Source organism: Microtus pennsylvanicus, chromosome 9 (genome assembly GCF_037038515.1).
Source record: "Microtus pennsylvanicus isolate mMicPen1 chromosome 9, mMicPen1.hap1, whole genome shotgun sequence".
NCBI lineage: Eukaryota > Metazoa > Chordata > Mammalia > Rodentia > Cricetidae > Microtus > Microtus pennsylvanicus.
This window is the reverse complement of record NC_134587.1, coordinates 107,574,675-107,597,488: the sequence shown is the minus strand read 5'-3', so window position 1 is coordinate 107,597,488 and position 22,814 is coordinate 107,574,675. Positions and strand designations below refer to the sequence as shown.

At 51.1% G+C, this 22,814-nt stretch overlaps 1 protein-coding gene across 3 annotated transcripts in view; it reads right to left on the bottom strand.

Moving 5' to 3' along the window:
- The window catches only part of Nwd1 (NACHT and WD repeat domain containing 1), a 141,550-nt gene that overhangs the window by 113,110 nt on the left and 5,626 nt on the right, over positions 1 to 22,814 (bottom strand). For 2 of the 3 annotated variants that reach the window (XM_075987010.1, XM_075987009.1), the window contains exons 2-5: positions 20,258 to 20,343; positions 14,700 to 14,816; positions 9,830 to 10,127; positions 5,492 to 6,761 (exon numbers count right to left, since the gene is read on the bottom strand). In XM_075987010.1, the coding sequence (XP_075843125.1) occupies positions 5,492 to 6,761; positions 9,830 to 10,127; positions 14,700 to 14,816; positions 20,258 to 20,341 (1,769 nt within the window). In that variant the 5' untranslated portion in view covers positions 20,342 to 20,343. The remainder of the gene's footprint in view (positions 1 to 5,491; positions 6,762 to 9,829; positions 10,128 to 14,699; positions 14,817 to 20,257; positions 20,344 to 22,814) is intronic. The other variant, XM_075987011.1, reaches the window with a different exon arrangement.

Genomic DNA, 22,814 nt, shown 5'->3' with positions numbered 1-22,814 from the left:
TTGAAGACCGTTTTAGGACTGCGTGGTTTTGAGTGTGTCATGTCTCCCACACACAGTACCTAGTTGATTTGGGAGTTTGGGTCATCTTTGGAAGGTGGAGCCTGGCTGGCAAAAAAAAAATTCAGTGGAACAGCCATGAGGATTACCACAGCTTCTGCCCCTCTCCCGTCCTTTTTGTCTGCTACGTGTGAGGAGTCTGGGCCACGTGTGAGGAGTCTGGGCCACGTGTGAGGAGTCTGGGCCACGTGTGAGGAGTCTGGGCCACGTATGAGGAGTCTGGATAATGTGTGAGGAGTCTGAGCCACGCGTGAGGAGTCTGGGTCACGTGTGAGGAGTCTGGGTCACACGTGAGGAGTCTGGGTCACGTGTGAGGAGTCTGGGTCATATGTGAGGAGTCTGGGCCACACGTGAGGAGTCTGGGTCACGCGTGAGGAGTCTGGGTCACATGTGAGGAGTCTGGGTCACGTGTGAGGAGTCTGGGCTACACGTGAGGAGTCTGGGTCATGCGTGAGGAGTCTGGGTCACGTGTGAGGAGTCTGGGTCACATGTGAGGAGTCTGGGTCACGTGTGAGGAGTCTGGGTCACGTGTGAGGAGTCTGGGTCATGCGTGAGGAGTCTGGGTCACGTGTGAGGAGTCTGGGCCACACATGAGGAGTCTGGGTCACGTGTGAGGAGTCTGGGTCACATGTGAGGAGTCTGGGTCACGTGTGAGGAGTCTGGGTCACGTGTGTGGAGTCTGGGTCATGCGTGAGGAGTCGGGGTCATGTGTGAGGAGTCTGGGTCACGTGTGAGGAGTCTGGGTCACATGTGAGGAGTCTGGATCACGCGTGAGGAGTCTGGATCACGCGTGAGGAGTCTGGGTCACGTGTGAGGAGTCTGGGTCACGTGTGAGGAGTCTGGGCCACACATGAGGAGTCTGGGTCACGTGTGAGGAGTCTGGGTCACATGTGAGGAGTCTGGGTCACGTGTGAGGAGTCTGGGTCACGTGTGTGGAGTCTGGGTCATGCGTGAGGAGTCGGGGTCATGTGTGAGGAGTCTGGGTCACGTGTGAGGAGTCTGGGTCACATGTGAGGAGTCTGGATCACGCGTGAGGAGTCTGGATCACGCGTGAGGAGTCTGGGTCACGTGTGAGGAGTCTGGGTCACGTGTGAGGAGTCTGGGTCACGTGTGAGGAGTCTGGGTCACGTGTGAGGAGTCTGGGTCACGTGTGAGGAGTCTGGGTCATGCGTGAGGAGTCTGGGTCACGTGTGAGGAGTCTGGGTCACGTGTGAAGAGTCTGGGTCATGCGTGAGGAGTCTGGGTCATGCTGTCACTCATTCAGCCCCGCGCCAGACATGATCCTGGGTCAGGGTCAAGAGAGGGAAGAGCTATAAAGAATGTGCTGACCATGGGGACACCATGACTGTGGGGCTGGAGTGGAGCTCAATCAATACAGTGCCTGTGGCACTGTGTGAGGACCTGGCCTCCATCCCCAGTGACACAGAAACACTGAGCATGTCAGCAGAGACGTGTGGGCTCTTTGGCATCTGCTTGGTGAGCCCAATGCCAGCAAGAGGCTGTGTCTCTAGATAAATAAATAAAATTTAAAAAGACAGACCTTGCCTGAGAGATGACACCACAGTCCCGCCCCCACCACACGCATGCACATGGACACATTTGTTGTGTACTCTGTATTAACGTTCCTGTGACTGATTTCTTGAATTTTATGATTGTCCCAATTTGGGTTTCAGACCATCCTTAACAGCTTGGTGGAATACTTAGGAGAGAAAGAAATGTCATCCATGGGGACTAGATGTCTCAGACAGCCCTGGGACAATGTATCTGTGGGCGATGGACCCACAGATCGTACATAACAGACAGATACACACTGAGTCACAATACGTGATGCATGCAGGTGATAAGTAGTTCATAGCATAGATGACAGATAATAAAGACACACAGAATATGGAGGTGATGATGAGGGAATGACAGGGGCAAGGAGAGGAGGGAGGGGGAAGCTAGTGAGTCCACGGGAGCAGGAACTTCACCCATGCCCGCCCGCTAAAGCTGCCGGGACGTGTTGTGTTCCATCTCAGATGGGGCAGCGGTAGCCCCGGTGAATTCGAGTCCAGCGTGTCTCTGTGGCTTCCATGCAGAGGCTGAGTTGCCCTTCGTGCCAGTGGTACAGTCAGTTATTAATGTCAAATTATTTTTAAGTACCAATTCTACAAAAAAATACTCCAGGGGCTAGGGAGCTGGCTCGAAGTGCACGGTCCTGCTGCACAAACATGGGAGTATGAGTTTGAGCCCCCAGCACCTCTGTGAAACGTGGGCACAGCAGTGCATGTGTCCATATTCCTGTGAGGGAGATAGGGGATAGGGACAGGGAGTTGGCAGAAGCTTACGGGTTAGCTGGCCAGAGCACATGGAGACAACAAAACCCTGTCTCCAACAAGGGTTACACCCAGGACTGCCCACTGTCCACCATAATGTACCATACTCCACAGTACACACAGGCATGCCCACAGACACACACACATATGCACATACAACCACATATACATTCATACACACATATAGACACAATTCTATCTATCTATCAATCATCTATCTATCTATCTATTATCTATCTACCTATCTATCAATCATCTATCAATCTATCATCTATCTATCTATCTATCATCTATTATCTATCTATCTATCTATCTATCTATCTATCTATCTATCTATCTATCTTTCATCTCTCTCACACACACGAAGGGATCTTCGTTACATTCACTACAAGGATAACTGTGCACTGATAGACAGGACAGTCTGAGATGGCAGAAAATCAGATATCCTGCTGTAATGATTACAAGCTACATATGTCTGAAACATCAACCCCACACCTCATAACTACACGTGGTTATTTTTTGTCAGTTAAAAAATGAATTAGGGATGGAGAGATGACTGTGTGGGTAAGAGCGCTTGCTGCCCTTGCCAAGGACCTGGCTTTATTTTCCAGCCCCCACATCCAGCAGCTCACAACCACCTCTAAAGCCAGACCCTGGGGATCTGACACTTTTCTGCTCTCTGCAGGCACCAGCATGCATGTACACAAGCCCCACCTCCGACACATGCATTCACACAAATAAAAATCAAATAAACCTTTAAAAAGATGAATTGATATGGGTGTGGTGTGCACACATTTAATCCCGGCACTCGGGAGGCAGAGGCAGGAGGGTCTTTGTGAGTTCCAGGCCAGCCTGCTCTACATGGAGAAACTATCTCAAAAATAGATAGGTAGAGAGACAGACAGATGGACAAACAAACAGAGAGACAGACAGATTTAAAAACAGAGAAGGTAATAATACAATACAACTCCAACACCGAACCAGGGGTAAAAAAATAGTCACATAATCATCTCCAAACAGCAGCAGAGGCCAGGATGAAGACTGACAGCCCTTATAATAAAATATTTTTGCCACAAGGAGGGAGAGGCTGGTAGGCAAGGAAGCCACAGGCACAGGTGTTGTAGGTGGCTAGTCACAGCAGAGCCATAATCACTGGTGCAGAAAACAAATGCACCCATGCCACCCGCTCGCTGCTCATGCTCAGCTGGCTCGTCTCCCTCCCACACGGTCTAGGCCTAGCCCATGGACACTGTTACTGTGCTCTGTCAGGTCTTCCCTCCTCAACAAACAACCAAGACATGCACGTACACACACACGCACACATGCAGAGAGACATGCACACACACGAACAGATATGCACACACAGACACACACACAGACACACAAATACAGGCACACACAGAGACATGTGTACAGGCACAGAGACATAAACACACACGCATGTGCACACACACAAACATGCACACAGAGACACAATATACACATGTGCATGTGCACACATGCACACACATACATATGCACCTGTGTATACAGACATGGACACACACACACCAGGGCCAACTAGATCTAGACAATGCCTCATTAAGGCTTCCTTGCATGTCAAGGCCAAGGCATTCAAAGCCAACTGCTGGAGAATAACCCTTCTGCACACTGCATTGCTCTCATTGTTAATAAAAAGCTGGTTGACTAACAGCTGGGCAAGAAGAGACTGGGCAAGACAGCTTGAGACAGAGAGAATGCTGGGATGAAGAGTGGTGGAGTAACAGGAGTTACAAGCAGACACTGAGAAAAGGTACTAAGTCACATGGTAGAGTGTAGATACAAAATGTGGGTCAATTTAAATGTAAGAGCTAGCTAGCAACAAGCCTGAGCTATTGGCGAAGCACTTATAAGTAATATTAAGTATCAGTGTTGGTTATTTGTGAAATTAATGTGGGATTCTCCCCTGTATGCTGTGATTACTATTAATGAATAAAGAAACTGGCTTGGCCTGATAGGATAGAACAGAGCTAGGCTGGGAAACCTAAACTGAATGCTGGGAGAAAGGAGGCAGAGATGAAGAGAAGCCATGGAGCCTCCACCAGAGACAGACACAATGAAACTTTGCTGGTAAGCCACGACCTTGTGGTGATGCACAGATGAATGGAGATGGGTTAAATTAAGATGTAAGAGTTAGCAAATGAGAAGCTAGAACCAATGGGACAAGCAGTGACTTAAATAGTCTAGTTTCTGTGTGATTATTTCAGGAGTCTATGTGGCTGGGAAACAAACAAGCAGCCTCCTTACAAAAGGAAATGACTGCTGGGACAGGAAAACTCAGCCTACAGCAACCACTACAGCTGTGAGGGGGTAAGTTACTTGCAACAAACCGACCACCGGCATCGTACAAGTGCCAAGTGGAGCTGAACCAGGACAAGTGTGCCACTGTCTCTTCTCATCCAACAGAGTTTGCAGTCTTGGCCAGAGCAATGTAAGATGAACATGATTGTGTATGTAAAAGACCCTAAGACAGGACGTTCCTGGAGTTGACCAACACTTTCAGCCAAGCAGCAAGCTACAAAATCAACACACGGGGTGGACCAAGGCTCAGCCCTACAGCACATACCTAACCTCCATAAAACACTGGTTCTGTCCAAATCCCTGTGGAAAAGGAAGGAAGAAGGGCTGCCCATGGCTTGGTAGAAAGAGCATCTACTCTGGGAGTGTGAGGACCTTAGTGGGACTCTGCAGCATCCATACAAAGGGATGGGTGTGGCTGTGAGGGTGTGGCCATAACCCCAGCTGGGTCAGTGAGAGACCCTGTCTCGAGGTAATAAAGCTGAGAGTGAGAGCCCGGTACTGCATCTTCCCCTGGCTCTGCATGCACGCACTACACACATGTACCTGACCAACAGAAAAGGAGGGGTGGAGGGGAGGGAGGGGGGAAAGGAAGGAAAGGGGGGAAAGGGAAGGGAGGGCAGAAAGGAAGGAAGGAGGGAGGGAGGGAGGAGGAAGGAAGGGAGGGAGGGAGGAAGAGAGGGAGGAGAAAGGAATGAGGGAGGGAGGAAAGGAGGTTGGAGGGAGGAGGAAGGAAGGGAGGGAGGAGGAAGGAAGGCACATAGGAACATGGGCAGATTTACCTGGAAGACACAATGTAGCCCAGTACATGAGCCACCAGCAGCTGCCCGTGTGTCTCCTCCAGGCGGATGCAGAGCTGGTGTGTGGCTTCCTCAGCTGTGGTGGCCAAGGGCACTGGTACAGTGAAGGAAGCCCATTTCCGAGCCTCCTCAAAGGCCAGCCGTAGCCGCCCTGGGTGGCCGCACTCTGGGAGGCTGGCCCAGAGGATGTCCCTCTGACCCGGGCTCAGCGTCCGCCTTTCTGCATGCAGTAGCAGCTGGATGAACTCCTGTCCTTGGCATCCAGACAGGGCCTTCACCTCCCAGTAGGCACTGGGGTCCTTGAGGGTCTGTCGCAGGGTATGTAACACCTGCTGGTCTGAGCATGCAGAGAGGATGACGTGTACCCTTGGGGGACACTTGAGGGGCAGCCAGGAAATCCTCTGAGAATGGCGTGTGGAATCCAGATCATCCACCGAGTCCAGGAGCAGCACCAGGGACTCAAAGTTCCTACAGGACACCGTGTGGAGGAGGGTGTGAAAGAAGTGGCCCAGCCTGCCATGGACCTCCAGGACCTGGGTTGGGGGCAGTGGCAGCCCGTAGGCCAAGCACACCTGGAAGGACAGGCTCTTGAGGAGGCTTCGGGCATCCAGGCTCATGGTTGATGTACCTAACAGCCTCAGGACAGTCACCGTCTTGTGGCCGAGAAGTCCTGGTACCTGCTCGGCTAGCTTGCACATGAGGGAGGTCTTCCCGATGCCAGGAGGTCCAAAGAGAACCAGCGGAGTATGGGGCCAGATGTCATCTTGTCTGAGCCGCTGCCTCAGCTGAGCAAGGAGCTCCTGCCGGCCACAGAAGATTCTAGCAGACTCTGCACCCCGCCAGAGGTGCTGGCGGATCTCCTGGTAGAGCCAGCCCAGCTCCTGTCTGCCTGACTCTAGCTCTCGCAGTTGCTCCAGGACTTGATGGTTGGTCCTGGCCACGAACTGCTCGCTCAGCTCCTTCAGGTAGCGAGCGTGGGCCTTATTCTTGGGATTGACCAGGTCTCGGCTCCAGGGCAGGTGGTGGGACTTTAGGGCTCCAGGCTGAGCATCCAGGATGCGTCCCTTGAGGCCACTGAGAAGACTCTGGGCATCCGTGTCCAGGCAGCCGTCTGCCAGCCGATCAACCATCTTCAGAGAGCAATCATCCAAGATGTGTTTACTAAGGTCCTGCACATCTCTCAGGAAGACAGTGGCTCCCTGGTCCCCTCGTGCTGAGTTCAGGAGGCCTTGCTCAATCTCCCATTCAATGACTGCAAAACAGAGAGAACAAGAGAAGAGGTCATGGGGTCACTGAAGCCTGTGAGGGGCTTCAGGGTGACAGGTTCCAGGGGAACACAAGCTGTCAAGGTGAGCAAGTGGGACTGTCGCTTGGGTAGCTTGCAGAAGCCCACGGGGGATATGCACTCGTGTGTGTGTGTGTGTGTGTGTGTGTGTGTGTGTGTGTGTGTGTGCGCGCGCGCACGTGTAGACCAGCGGCCAGCCTCTTCGGTCTTATGCCAGAAGCTCGATGGCAAGCCAGCCTACCCGAAACTACAAGCTTCGAGTTCAAGGAGAGACTTGGTCTCAAAGGAATCAGTGACCAACGACAACACTCATGTCCTGCTCTGGCCTCCACCTGCATGTACCCGCACAGCCGTGTGCACAGAACACGCACGGCACAAACACCTCCCGGGTCACATTGCTGGCTTAGCATACAATGCTCTAAGCCAGCCTGGACCACACAAGGAGACGGCCTCGAAAGAAAAAAAAACCATGAAAGCCAGCAGGTGTGTAACTCCATTGATGAGACATCCAGATCAGGCACGTGTGTAGACAGCTAGCCAATGAGTGGCCTTCTGCAGCTGGCCCCAGGGAGCAGCCTCCTACTCAGGTGATAGAATGTTCTGGAACTAGACCAGCTGGCCCCAGGGAGCAGCCTCCTACTCAGGTGATAGAATGTTCTGGAACTAGACCGAGGTGGCAGTACACAGCATGGTGAGTATTAAACTGTTTGCTTTCTAAATGGGGTTTTCAATTCTGTGAGTGTCCCCTCAAACAGTCAATCAACAAACACTCGGCTCCTGCATGTGTTAGACTCTGTGGTCCACATGGGGACTCCACGTCAAAGGTCACCTCTGGAAAAGGTGATGAGTGAAGGAGACTGTCCCCCCAGACATGAGCGTGGGGACAGGAGGCTGTGCAGGCAGAGAGGAAGGAGGAAGGATTATTACAGAGTTTGGAGTCTTTACTAACCAGTTAGGTAGAAGTAGCAAGCGCTGTCTGGGAACAAGCTTGGCACCTCACCCACAAAGGGCCAAAGAAGATGAATCTGTCGCAATCAGACAGTTCTGACATTGAAGCAGGAATGCAACAGATGGCAACCAAGTGAATGTGCCTGAGTGTGTCAATGGCTTGACCCCGTTACCACAGCTGGCTGACCCCCCCCCCCCAGGGTGTGCTGCAGCACCTCTCCTCCACCACCCCCCCCAGCTCTTTTATCTTTTAAAGATTTCTCTCTGTGTAGCCTCGGCTGTCCTAGAACTCCCTCTGTAGACTGTTAGAGGCTGGCTTCGAACTCACAGAGATCCGCCTGCCTCTGCCTCCTGAGTGCTGGGATTAAAGACGTGCGCCACCACCACCTTGAACTGCCCCCTCGAGTACTGAGGTGGCTGCTGTACACCATTACGGTGTGTGTGGTGCTGGGGATGGATCCCAAAGCCCAGGAATTTATAGAAATAAAATTTTGTCTATTTTTAAATTATGTGCATATGTGTGTGAGTTTGTGCTTGTGAGTAGAGAGTCTGGGTGTGGGGGCAGAAAAGAACTGAGCTGGGGTCCTCTGAAAGAGCAGTCAGTGCTCTCCCGCTGAGCCATCTCCCTGGACCTTAGTTTCTAGAAGCCAGAACTCGCACTGACTTTTCTCAGGAGGCTCTTTTTTTTTTTAAAATATTTATTTATTTATTATGTATACAATATTCTGTCTGCGTGTATTCCTACAGGCCAGAAGAGGGCACCAGACCTCATTACAGATGGTTGTGAGCCACCATGTGGTTGCTGGGAATTGAACTCAGGACCTCTGGAAGAGCAGGCAATGCTCTTAACCGCTGAGCCACCTCTCCAGCCCCGAGGCTCTTGTTTTTTAACTGCAGCCAGAGTTATTTTTGAAGCCTCTCTGAGCTGACGGGAAAGCCAGGCCCCTAGGGACACTGCGCTCCAGTCAAGGACAAGAATCGCCCAATGTCCTCTCCAAGGCAGGCATGGAGGCAGGTCGCTTACTCAGCTGCTCAGGACACTGAGGCAGGATGATCACAGGTTCAAGGCCAGCCTGGGTGACTTGCTGCAAAATGAAAGACTAAAAACAGCTGGGCTGGAAGGACCTGGTGTCGTCTGAATCCCAGTTAACAGGAATAGGAAGGACCTGGCGTCGTCTGGATTCCAGTTAACTGGAATGCACCAATGTTAAATTCCGAGTCTTAGCACATGCACAGCAAAATTCCCAGCACCACACACCGGTGTGATGGTGAACAGCAACCTCCTCAGTACTCTAGAGGCGGAGGTGGGGGGGGTTCAAGGTCATTCTCATTATGTAACAGGTTTAAGGCTGGCCTGTGTTACAGGAGATCCTACCCAAAAAAAATAAATAAAAATCCTCCAGAGGCTGGGGCAATCACTCAGTGGGTAAAGAGTGTGCCATATATTCACAAGGATCTCAGTTCATCATAGTAACCATAGGAAGGCATGGTAGGTGACAACTGACTGACACCAGCACACTGGGAACAGACAGGGACTCTGGGGAGCAAGCTGGTCATCTACCTGTGAGGTCAGGGTTCAGTGAGACAGTGTTCAGCCTCAGTGTACAGTCAGGAGACTCCTGACACGTGCAGGCACATATGTGCGCACACCCTAGTGCACCTGTGAATACACGAGCATGCTCAGACACACGCGCGCACACACAGCTTTCTAGGATCAGCGAGATGCATCAGCGTGTAAAGGTCCTTGTAACCGAGCTTGACGACCTGAGTTTGACTCCTGCGAACTGTCTTCTGTCCTCTGTACATCTCCACAGCGGGCACACACTCCGCTGCCCATAAACAAATGCATATAAAAAAGCAAACATTCTTGAACATGCTCAGTCCCAGGCAAACTGGGTATGGTGGTCACTTTGGGAGAGGAGGGCAGTCAAGGGCACAGGAAAAGATCCTAGAGACTGACCCTGGTTTGGCTCGGGCTGTGCATTCTCCAGGGAGTCAGGCAGATTTGGCATTGACTGAGATGAAACACTTGTATTTGAGGTCTTGGGGGGATGTCTGTTGTCTCCCCGGGGTTCCCTGGGCCTCACCTGATCGATGATAGCGCTTCCATTGCTCCTGGCTGAGGAGGCCCAGCCTCCGGGCCTCCTGGGCTCCGCCTTGCAGGACAGAGGTCAAGGTGGCGTCCTCAGGCCCTGGGGCCTCCGCGGAACCTGCAGACTGCAGCACATAGGTGGGAGGGATGGTATTGTCGTCTCTCCGGAAATGCCTGGCCATCAGCTCCAGATCTCGAGGCCTGGAGGTCAGCTGGGCCCTTAGTGCCTCCCACTCTTTCTCCTCGATCCGTTGGGGAACCAGGCAGGGGCCATACTGGTCGCCCAGGAGAGCCTGGCAGGAATACAGATGGGGCATGGGTTCAAATCCCATTTGACACTGAATGCTGGGGCTGTGAAGGAGGCTCTGAACTGAGGCTCTGAACGCCAGCCTGGTATGGCATCATGGTGACAGTTACAGAAAGAACCCTGGTCAGAGCTGGGTGTGGGGGTACGGGAGATGCCAGCACTCCTGCTGAGGCTGGAGTGTGGGTTCTAGGCCAACACGGACAGCAAAGGAAAGCTGTCTCAGAAGAACGAAGCCCAACGACAGCCACAAGATGGAGAAAGAAGATTGAGGAGGGGGAGAGAGAGGGGAAGATGGGCGGGGAGGAAAGGTGATGGAAAGGGACACAGGGGGAGGGGAAGGAGGAGAACACTGGGAAGGAGGAGAACACCCGGAAGCAGAAACTGAGGCAGGCCTGTGCATGCAAGTGTGTGTGCACATGTGGTGTGTGTGTATGCGCGCGCATGGGCACACACGAAGGAAACAGGCAAGTTTCTGGTGCTTTGAGTCAGGGCTCCCATGTTGCTCAGGCTAGCTCCGACCTCAGCCTCCTGAGTAGCAGAAAAGCCCGGGCCACACATCCTGTTCAGGACTGTCAGGCAGTTCCTCCAGGGTCCTCACAGCCTCCCAGGAACAAGGTCCAGCCCACCTCAGAGGGAGGTTTGGGGCTGGATCCACAGAGCAAGGGAGGTTCTAGGAGCAGCTGGAGCCCCAGGAGGCCCAGCCTCTACAGGAGGTGCATGGGGAACCCGAGGGCTGCTAATGAGTTATTTACCACAGAACTGTCTCTCCAGGGTCCCAGTGTGGGTCTGATTTCGTGGAAAGTCCCCAACAAGAGTGACAGTGATAGACAGGCTCTGGGGACAAAGCAGGCAATGCCGTGGAGGAGTCGGGACACCTCAACTCGGAGCTGCAGGCCTGTGGATGGGGGAGGCCTGGGGACCCTCCTTCCCCTTGCAGCTGGAGCATCTGCTTTTCTCAGCCTGCAGTGAGGGCTGGGAGTCACTTTCCCTGCAACATCTCCCAGTCCTTTCTCATTTAAGGAAGCATTTTCTCAGGGCTGGTAAGATGGCTCCATGGGTAAAGGCATTTTGCCGTGGAGTCAGACAGCATGAGTTCAGCCCCTAGAACTCGAATGGTGGGATGAGGGAAGCGGTTCCTGCAGGTAGGCCTCTGACCTCCACATGTGTGCTAAGGCCTGCGCCCTGTCGCCATAGATAAATAAACACACAGAAGGGGACGGGCTGGTGGTACAGGCCTGCCATCCCAGTGCTGGAGGCAGAGGCTGGAGAGTCAGTCAGCGACCAGCTTCAGTTTCATTGTGAGTGTGAGGCTGCCCTGGGCCACCTGCCATCTCTTCTTAAAAGGGAAAAATGAAACCCTGTTCTCCCTGCTAACTCAACATGATTCCAGTTCTCTGGGAATAATAACTGAGAGAGGGAGTTATAAGCAAAAGGACATTTTTATCGTGTGTGTGAGCGTGTGTGCGCACGTGTGTGCGCGCGCATGTGTACATACGTGTGTGTGTGTCTCTGTGGTCTGTGCACATGGAGGCCAAAGGTACACACAAAATGGCTCCTAGCCCTCTTCTGTCTTATCAATTTTTTTAAAGTTTATTTACATGTGTGTGAGTGTGTGCTGTGGTGGACGCAGCGCCCACAGAGGCCAGAAGAGGGTGTCAGATCCCCTGGAGCAGGAGTTTACAGGCACCTGCAAGTTCCCAGATGTGGGTGCTGGGTCCTTGGGATCACAGCAGGCACAGATCACTGCTTAGCATCTCTCCAGTCCACATTCAGTCTCTTCAGGAACCTGAAGTTCTTTGACTGCCAAGAACTCACTGACTGGCTGGTCAGTGAGTTCCAGGGATCCATCTCGTCTTTGCCCCCTGGTGCTTGGGATTTGAACTCAGGTCCTCATGCTTGCACACCAGATACTTTACACACTGAGCCCTCTCCCCAGCCTGAGAAAATAACTTAAAGCAGTAGCAATGAAAACATACTGGGAGTTGAGTATGAAGAGGACAGGGCACAGTCTGAAGACACCAGGGCACTGTAGTTAAGTCACGTGACCAGGAATGGCAGACAGTCAGAGCTACACAGAGAAGCCCTGTCTCAAAAAAAATAAAAAAAAAAAAGGCAAAACAACCACCACCACCACCACAACATCTGCAGAGGCGTGCCTCAGCTCTTGCCCAGTCCCAGGGTTTGCTTTGCTCTTCTTACGATGAGGTCTCATCATGTTGCCTAGGCTGGACTCCAAGTCATTAGCTCTAAATGGGACGTCTCTCTCAATTCCCTCCCGAAGGGATGGGAAGGGTGCTGTGGACACGTGGCTGTTGAGCCCACGGACCCATGGCAGCTATATCTGCACATGCCCAAGACAGCTAAAGTCTGTGTGTGCGGGAGAGGGGGTGCCCTGGTCTGAGACCCTGTTGGCAGTCCATGACTGCTGGGGGAGGGAGAGGGGGTGCCTTGGTCTGAGACCCTGTTGGTAGTCCATGACTGCTGGGGAAGGAGAGGCACTTTGTTTCAAGAGCGGGACCTCTAGCAGGTTGCAGGCTCTGGGATGGCCGTGTGCATTCAGGTGCACTAACTGGACTCATCCGGTTACCTATTTATTTATTTTGGATTTTCAAGACAGGGTTTCTCCGTAGCTTTTTGGTTCCTGTCCTAAAACTAGCTCTTGTAGAACAGGCTGGCCTCGAACTCGCAGAGATCCTCCTGCCTCTGCCTCCTGAGTGCTGGGATTAAAGGTGTGTGCCACCACCGCCCAGCCCAGTTACCTTTTTAAAAGACACAAAAGTGAGAGAAGGGGTGTCTGGGAGATTGAGGGGAGTAGGCAGAGGAAGTTGGGGTGTATTTGATCAAGATAAAGTGTATGAAGGTAAGAAATTGTCAAAGAAGACATTTTTAAAAATATTCTTTAAAAACAGACTTCTGGGTTGAAGCAATCCTCCTGCCTCCATCTCCCAAGTAGTTGCGATGACAGGTATATGCCTGCACCTTCAACTTCTTCTGCTTTGTTCTCTGAGGCCACACTAGCCATAGGACACTCTAGAAATCTGGGAGATTGCTAATCCGTGATGCCAACACACTCACACAATCAAGGCAATGTGAATGCTGCTGCGCAGGATCTGTAGCCCTTACCGTGGGCACTAAGGTCATGTGGGAGCCTGTGAGTGGGTATGTGCACATGGGTGCAGTGCCCGCAAAGGCCAGAAGAGGGCATCAGACCCCAGGGACTGGAGTTGTGATAGTTGTGAGACACCTGCCATGGGTGCTGGGAACTGAACTGGAGTCCTCTGCAAGACCAGAGGAGCACAGACTTTTTTGTGTTGTTGTTGTTGGTTTTTTGTGTTTTTTTTTTGAGACAGGGTTTCTCTGTAGCTTTGGTACCTGTCTTGGAGCTCACTCTGTGGACCAGGCTGGCCTCAAACACACAGAGATCCTCCTGTTTGCCTACCAAGTGCTGGGATTAAAGACATGCATCACCACTACTGGGCTTAATTTCTTTTTCTTTTTTTATTTTCATGTATTTATTTACTTTCTTACTTTTAAAAAGTTTTTTATTCATTTTACACAGGAACCACAGTTCACCTCGCCTCCCCTCCTTCTGTTCCCCCCAAAGCACAGGCTCTTAACTACTGGGTCTGAGGGAGTTTGTTTGTTTTGTTTCAAAACAAGGTCTCTTCATGTGTCTCTGACTCATGGAACTCACTCTATAGATCAGGCTGACCTCTGCCTCCCAAGTGCTGGGTGCTCCCAGCTTGGTTTTCTGTTTGTTTGTCTTCCACCTTCTGAGACAGGGTTGGGAACTTGGCAGACAAGGATGACCTTGACCTCCTGCTCCATCCACCAGGTTGGAGATTATTTTGGTGACAGAGGAGGGCACAGGTGTGGGTTCCAGACTAGCAGAGACATGGGGTGTGGCCTCATAGACTATTTACCCAGATGCTGAAGCGTGTTGGGCCCCTTCTTCTCTCCGCCCCCTAGGTCCCTGTTTGCTCATTCTGTTTGTTTTGGATCGGATCTCCATCCATTGTTCAAGCAGAGAATCCTAATTTGTAAGTTTTCCCCCTAAATAAATATCTATCTCTCAGTTCTGAGCCAGTGTGAGATTTCTTTTAAGCACCCGACATCTCTACCATCAATGGGTTAATTTAAGATATAAGAGCTAGCTGCAATACTGTTAAGCTATTGGTCAGACAGTATTACATATAATATAGTTTCTGTGTGATTATTTTGGGTCTGGGCAGCTAGGAATGAATAAGCAGCCTTCCATTTACATATGTAAAGTGGACCAGGTGGGAAGAGTGAAGGGAATTTTAAACCAGCCTGGAAGATTCCCTCCCAAGTTATCATTATACTCTCCAGCTCACTTACTGTTGCATTTGATTACTAACGCCTGAATTCCAGCTACTTCTGTTACTGATTAGTTATGTCTGTCATGACCAGTTTGCAGGGACAGGTATGTTTGCTAAGCTGCCACCCACTGTCTCACTCTTCTGTCTGCATAGCTGTCAGGAGCCACACTGTGATGGAAAACAAATAAGGACAACTCCACCTACCCTGGCACACTCACCACAAAAGCTGGTCCTACGGACGTTCTCTGGCAGCGGTCAAGTTCTTCTAAACAAATTTCTGTGGTCAAGCAGTTAGCAGCCTGCGTGTCTGGGATGCCCCACCTGAGATCAACCGCCTTGGGATAGAAAAATGAGGTTTCCAATGAGTGACTTGTTCTATAATTTTGTTCAACTGAAGAAGTTTATCCCGATCAGCTTTGGCAGCATCTCTCTTCTAGGGGTTTCTAGATTAGACAAATTGGAGGCTAGGGATGTAGCTAAGGGGCAAAACGCTTGCCTAGAATCATGAGTAAGGGGCTAGGGATGCAGTGTGTGGCAGACGGTTTGCATAATGCATATGGCCGATCCCTGGATTCCACTCTGCACCAGAATAAAGGAACAAAAGTGGCCCACCTTCAATCCCCGCACTCGGGAAGGAGGCAGAGGCAGGCGGATCTCTGTGAGTTCCCGGCACCCACATGGCAGCTCACAACTGTCTGTAACTCCAGTTCCAGTGGATCTGACATCTTCATACTGGCATATATACAGGCAAAACACTAACGCACAGTTTTAAAAAATTAAAAAAGATTTTTGAAAAGGAAGAAAAAAAATTTTAAAAAAGGAAAAAGTGGATTCTTGGTGTAATTATGAGAACAGGAAAATGCATACCCACACTAAGGGGATGTCTTTGCTAGCTCCCAAATTCCCACTTGTCTCTTTCTCAGAAGGTCATGAACTTCAAGAAAAGACCCTTGGGCTCCTGATGCTGATGCAGGAGGGAAGGTTTTGAGTTCAAGGCCTATCTGAGCTACAGAGAGACCCTGTCTCAAGGGAGAAGAGAAGAGAAGAGAAGAGAAGAGAAGAGAAGAGAAGAGAAGAGAAGAGAAGAGAAAAGAACGGTTTACTTAAAAACAAGTTTGTGGGGCTGGAGGGCTGTGTTAGTGGTTGCGAGCACTTGCTGCTCTTTCAGAGATCTGAGTTCATTTCCCAGAGCTGCACTGGCTATCTCATAGCAGTCTGAGACTCCAGCTCTGGGAATCCAGAGTCCTCTCCAGTACACACACACACATACACACACGCACACACATGCACAAACACGCATACACACACAGGCACACATGCACACACATGCACGCACACACATGCACGCACACACACAAACACAAATAAAAATAATACATCTTGAAAAACAAAACCAGGCTTGGTAAGGCTGAGGCTGTACCTTGGTTGGTAGGGTGAATGCCTGGCCACAGAAAGTCCTGAATTTGATGCCCAATGCTGTCTAGCATGAAGGGCTGGGGCATGCCTCTTATCCCTGCACCTGAAAGCGGGGGAACTTGAGCTCAAGACCATGGTTAGCTACATAGCAAGGTCAGTGTCAGCCTGGATTTCACAAGACCCTGTCTGAACAATTGAGAAATTCTGTAGGAAGCTAATTGTCTCTCGCCTTGTCCCTTGTTAAAGGGGAGCAAGTCCAAGCTTGCTGAGAACAGGCTTTGGGAGGGAGGACATTGAGACCAGCAGGAAATGACCCAGCCAATTCTCCTTAGCAACTCCAGGTCAGGTCCACCTCTGTCACCGACTGGCAGGGAGCTGGGGGAGGTGGAAGTGGAGGAGGGTGTTGGGAACTGGGCAGAATGACAGCCTGTAGCACTAGCCCAGTGAAGGCTGGAGTGACAGGAAGACAAGGGGCAGAGGTAGCTAACACCACCTTTGTCAATTCAGCAGCCTAGAAATGCAAATCCCAAGCAAATACAGCAGCAGGAGCCAAGGCTGAGAGGGGCAATAGCCTCCGGTCGCCCCCCCCCCGCCTCCGGGGCTAGCCTGGGGCTAAAGTGTTAAAGTGACAAGCACAGGGCTTTGTGAGCCCTAAGTGTGTAAGATTCCCTTTCTGTCACTGTTTTGTTCTGATAGTGCAGGGGAAGGACCCCAGGGCCTCACACGTGTGAACCAAATGCTCTACCCCTGAGTTATACCCCCAAGTCCTGTTTAATCTATTCTATTTGCTTATTTTGAGACAGCATCTCCCTGTCTTTCCCAAGCTGGCCTTGAACTCTGGACTTAAGCAATGTTCTTCCTTCAGTCCCTGAAGTAACAGAAGCACAGATGTCAGCCACTTCACCTGACTCATTGTCCCCTTGTCTCTGAGCTTGAATTCTGTCTCTTGATCAATAACAGGAATAGTAGAATTCCCAACCCAGCTCCTTCCTTATTTTCTTTTTTCAAAAATGTTATTATTATTTGGGAGTGTGTGTGAGATGTCCTTCTGTATATGTGCTGCTTTTACTGGTTGATAAATAAAGCTATTTTGGCCCATGGCTTAGCAGAGTAAAGCCAAGCATGAAATCAGAACAGAGATAGAGAGAGTAGGCTGATGGAGGAAGGTCACTGGTTAAAATAAAAGAAACTGCTTGGCTCTCATTGGTTAGGAGATAGGTGGGAGGAGTAAACAGAACAGAATGCCTGGAGGAAGAGGAAGTGAGGTCAGACTCCGCAGCTCTCCTCTCCGGAGCAGATGCTTCAGAGAGACGCCATGCCCCAGCTCCGACCCAGGATGGACTTAGGCTAGAATCTTCCCGGTAAGACCGGTGCTCACAGATTATTAGAGATGGGTTGATCGGGATGTGAGAATTAGCCTAGAAGAGGCTAGATAGGAATGGGCCAGAGCAGTGTTTAAATGAATACAGTGTCTGTGTAATTATTTCAGGGCAAAAGCTAGCCGGGCAGGTGGCTGGGGTGTTGGGGACGCAGCCCCGCCGCCGCCCCATATTACTACAGTAGGCAGAGTCTGGGAGATGCCATGTAGCTGCCAAAGGAGACAGATGCTGGAACCTTACCCAGTAAGCCACAGTCTCATGGAAATACACACATTAATAGAAATGGGTTAATTCAAGATTTAATAGCTAGCTAGAAATACCTGAGTCATTGGCTGAACAGTATTGTAATTAATACACTGTATTTCTGTGTGATTTTTTTGGGTCTGTTCTCTGTGTAGTCCTAGCTGTCCTGACTCACTCTGTAGACCAGGCTGGCCTCAAACTCAGAGATCTCAAACACAGAGATCTGCCTACCTCTGCCTCCCAAGTGCTGGGATTAAACATGTGAGCCACCACAACTGGGCTACATGTGCTATTATTTCTTTAATTATGTATACAGACAATGTAAACACAAGTGTGTCTGTTCATTGCAGTACCCTCAGAGGCCAGAAGAGGGCAATGGGTCTCCTGGAAATGGAATTATAGGTGGTTGTGGGTTGCCTAATGTGGGTGCTGGGAACCAAACTCTGGTCAGATAGATCAGCAGCAAGTCCTCTTGACCACGGAGTCATCCCTCCAGCCCCTTTTTTCCATGTGCTATATGTGTGTGCATGCTCATGTGTGTGTGTGTGTGTGTGTGTGTGTGTGCACGTGTGCACAAGTGTGTGCCTGTGCATATGGAACCCCAGGGTCAACGATGTCTGGCATCTTCCTTTACTCCTCCCATCTTGGCTTTTGAGTCAGGGTCCGTCAGACTGGCCTGCACGACCACTGTGCTCTGGGACTGGACCTGTCTTTGCCCGACCACCATGTTCAGACTACAGTCACATGCCACTGCACCCAGCTTCTATGTGGATTCTGGGGTCAGAACTCAGATGTTCATACTTGCAAGGAAAGTCCTGCCCTTTCTTAGGAGTCTATCAAGAATGGAGTTGGGCTTTCTGCCTCCTCTGCCACCATGGCACCACAGAAAAGCTTGGGGAGAAGGGGACCAAAAACGAGAGGCTGGTTTTTTTTTTTTGTTTGGTTGGTTTTTCAAGACAGGGTTTCTCTGTGGTTTTGGAGCCTGTCCTGGAACTAGCTCTTATAGACCAGGCTGGTCTCACAGAGATCAGCCTGCCTCTGCCTCCCAAGTGCTGGGATTAAAGGCGTGCGCCACCACCGCCTGGCTGAGAGGCTGGTTTTGAAGTTCACCCTGGAGAAGTTGGAGGTCATGGATGCTGCCAATTCCAAGCAGTCTCTCCAGGAGAGAATCAAGGTGAACTGGAAAACTGGGAATCTTGGGAGGGGTGACCATCAAACAGCACAAGAACAAGGTCATTGTCGCTTCTCAGTGTCTTTCTGAGAACAACAGTCTCTGAGACAGCTATGTGATATTGCCAGCAACAGAAACCTACGAGCCGGGTGGTGGTGGGCACACCCTTCGTCCCAGCACTCGGGAGGCAGAGGCAGGCGGGTCTTGAGGACAGTCTGGTCTTCAGAGCAAGTTCCAGGCCAGCCAGGATTGTTATACAGAGAAACACTTCCAGAGTAACCAGGAAAAAGAGGACTCCAAGGATTAAGACACATTGGTCTGGACTGTTTTGTATAAATTCATACATAACATTTAGGAACAATAACAACAATAAGAATGGGGCTGACCTTTAGAAACACTGTCTTGCTTGGCAGGGTGACAAACACCTTTAATACCAGCACTTGGGAGATAGAGGCAGGTGGATGTCTGTGAGTTGCAGGACAGCCAAGGCTACACAGCAAAACCCTGTCTCAAAAAACCAACACCACCAAGAAGAAGAAGAAGAGGAAGAGGAGGAGGAGGGGGGGAGGAAGGAAGGAAGAACTAACAAAAGAAAGAAAGAAAGAAAGGAAGGAAGGAAGGGAGAGAGAGAGAGAGAGAGAGAGAGAGAGAGAGAGAGAGAGAGAAATGGATGGAGCTGGGGGGTGGCAGGGACGTCCCCCAAGTGGTTTGGAGGCTAAGGCAGGAGGATCAGGTCAAGGCAGACTTTGTTTCGAAGGAGTATGGAGAGGGCTGGGTGATGGCAGGTCTCTAAGATCTTGTCTGTAGCATGAGGCCCTGAGTTCCATCCCACGAACCCACGCAGAAGCCAGGCTTGGCCGGGCAGTGGTGGTGCATAACTTTGACAGACTTCATAGCCTGCTGCCCTCTACGCTATCCTGGGCAGAGACTACAGCAGATCCTGGGCCCCTAAGCTACAGAACTCTTTAAGGTGGGGGCCACATTTAGTCACACCTTAAGCTTTACTGTGCACAGGGACTGGGAAATCTGTCACCAGCTTTTGGTCAAAGTTGTACTGGACTTAAATATGCCTGAACTAAACCGCCTGGGGCCAGACTCCAGAAGCCTAATCCAGTGCAGCTGGCTAAGTTTTGCTGAACTGGGTTTCCTTCTTGCCTCTCAAAGATTATTTCTCTACTGACCATGGTTTTGTAGGGACCCCCCACAGTGGCACACGCCTTTAATCCCATCACTCAGGAGGCAGAGGTAGGTGGACCTCTTGGAGACATAGCTCAGTAAGTAGTGTTTACAAGTCAGTTGGCAGAGTACCTGCCTAGCACACACGAATCCTAGGGGTCCAGATATATCACTACACACCTGTCACTCTGTCACTTGGGAGGTGGAAATAGGCGGAGTTCAAGGCCATCCTCAGCTACACAGTGAATTTGAGTCCAGCCTGGGCTAAATGAGACTTCATCTCAAAAGACAAAACAAAAAAAAAAAACATTCTGAGTTTTGAGACCCAAAGCTAAAGCACCAAACAGATGACAAGGGACCGTGTGACTCTGGAGAGATCACAGATGCTTACCTCAAATGTCAAGCCGTGTTTCCGGCAGAAGCTCTGCACCTCGGGGTAGGCAGTGCACTGCAGGGCTTCTCGCTCTGCGTCCATATCTGAAAGACACAGCCGGAGTGTGTTACAGAGGAGATCCCAGAAGTCTGTTCCGCCCCTACTGAGTTCTGTCTCATCAGACCCTTGCAAGGTTGGAGTCTTAAACACCAAAACAATACAGAAGAAGAAGGAAAAAAAAAAGAGGAGAGAAGGGGGAAGAGAAGAAGGGGGAAGAGAAGGAGGGAAAGAAAAGAAGGAGGAGGAGGAGGAGGAGGAGGAGGAGGAAAGAAGGAGAAGGGACCAAGATGACTCTGCCCACCTGCCCCACAGGACAGAAGGAAGAAACAGATCTTGAAAGCTGTCCTGACTTCCATACACGTGTGCTGTCCTGGTGCAGATGTAACTCTCTCCCCAGAAAGACCACACACACAAAATTGATGAAATTTAAAAATTACATGGAATCATATCAAAGAATCCAACTGTCTGGAACACCTGGAGTCGCCTGTGTGAGTTCCACAAATATCACCGCCAAAGACACCCTCAGGCCCGGCCCAGCAGGGTGAGCCCGAGCTAAGTGAGGGCAGCCAGATAAAAGGTAGGTCAGGGAACATGGGTGGATGGGGCCCTCTGGACCCAGCCCGGGAGGTCACGTTCAAGTGCATGCTGATCTATTCCAGGCTCTGCTTCCAACACACTGAAAAAATTATTCCCAGCTCCTCTGAAAAAATGCAGAGTGAACCAGGTGTGACTGTTGTGCTGACAGAGAAGCTAGAGCCTCAAGTTAGGCAGGGGCTCCACCCCTGAGCCACGCCCCCAGCCCCTCCCTGGGGATCCTAGGCAGGGGCTCCACCCCTGAGCCACGCCCCCAGCCCCTCCCTGGAGATCCTAGGCAGAGGCTCCACCCCTGAGTCACGCCCCCAGCCCCTCCCTGGGGATCCTAGGCAGGGGCTCCACCCCTGAGCCACGCCCCCAGCCCCTCCCTGGGGATCCTAGGCAGGGGCTCCACCCCTGAGCCACGCCCCCAGCCCCTCCCTGGGGATCCTAGGCAGGGGCTCCACCCCTGAGCCACGCCCCCAGCCCCTCCCTGGGGATCCTAGGCAGGGGCTCCACCCCTGAGCCACGCCCCCAGCCCCTCACTGGGGATTCTAGGCAGGGGCTCCTCCATAACCCAAAGTAAGTGACTCAAAGTATCAATCAGACTCTAACTTGGGAGCTGCCAGGATGGGGAGTCTGGTATTCATCTCCTACTCGTTTGTCCCTTCCCAATCTGTTTTATCAGCTTTATAGGCTATTTGGATGTGTTCATAAAATTCTTATCAGATACTAAGTTCAGGCCCTCGTGCTAAGCATGAAGGTTACATCAAGAGACACAGCAACGTCTGAAATCAGGGGCTTGCATGTGACTCTACCATCTGAAATTTTCAGGTATATGCAGAGTTGGGGAAGCCTGTCAAGCATGTGTGGGGACCCCAAGCTCAGTCCCCAGCAGATCAAAAGAATACATGCAATCCATGCGCAGACAACAGAGAATCTTCAGCAGTGTCACATGCGTGCAATCCATGCGCAGACAACAGAGAATCTTCAGCAGTGTCACATGCGTGCAATCCATGCGCAGACAACAGAGAATCTTCAGCAGTGTCACCAGTCACTTGCCACACAGCCGTTACCAAAATATTAAGCAGGGCTACGCACGCCTTTAATCCCAGAACTTGGGAGGCAGAGGCAGATGGACCTCTGTGAGTTCTGGGCTAGCCTGGTCTATAGAGTGAGTTCCAGGACAGCCAGAGCTACACAGGAAAACCCTGTCTCGAAAAAATGTTTTTTGAAAAGTGAATAAATAAAATAAAAATCAAAAGGTAGCACATACTCTGCGCTGGGAAGAAAACCCAGCAACACCCAACGCACGGGTCTTCTAGCAACCTGAGATCTGAAGGTTAGCTCTGCACTTGAAGACGCTCATCCAGATCAAACTGAGAAAATGGACCATTAGGTGTTAGTGCCCTATGGACGCATGCTTGGTGACAGTGCTGCATGCTTGGTGACAGTGCTGCATGCTTGGTGACAATGTTGCATGCTCAGAGACAGTGCTGCGTGCTCAGAGACAGTGCTGCATGCTCAGAGACAGTGCTGCGTGCTCAGAGACAGTGCTGCATGTTCAGTGAGAGTGCTGTGTGCTTGGTGACAATGTTGCATGCTCAGAGACAGTGCTGCGTGCTCAGAGACAGTGCTGCATGCTCAGAAACAGTGCTGCATGCTCAGAGACAGTGCTGCATGTTCAGTGAGAGTGCTGTGTGCTTGGTGACAATGTTGCATGCTCAGAGACAGTGCTGCGTGCTCAGAGACAGTGCTGCATGCTCAGAAACAGTGCTGCATGCTCAGAGACAGTGCTGCATGTTCAGAGACAGTGCTGTGTGCTCAGAGACAGTGCTGCATGCTCAGAGACAGTGCTGCGTGCTCAGAGACAGTGCTGCGTGCTCAGTGACAGTGCTGCGTGCTCAGTGACAGTGCTGCATGCTCAGAGACAGTGTTGCAT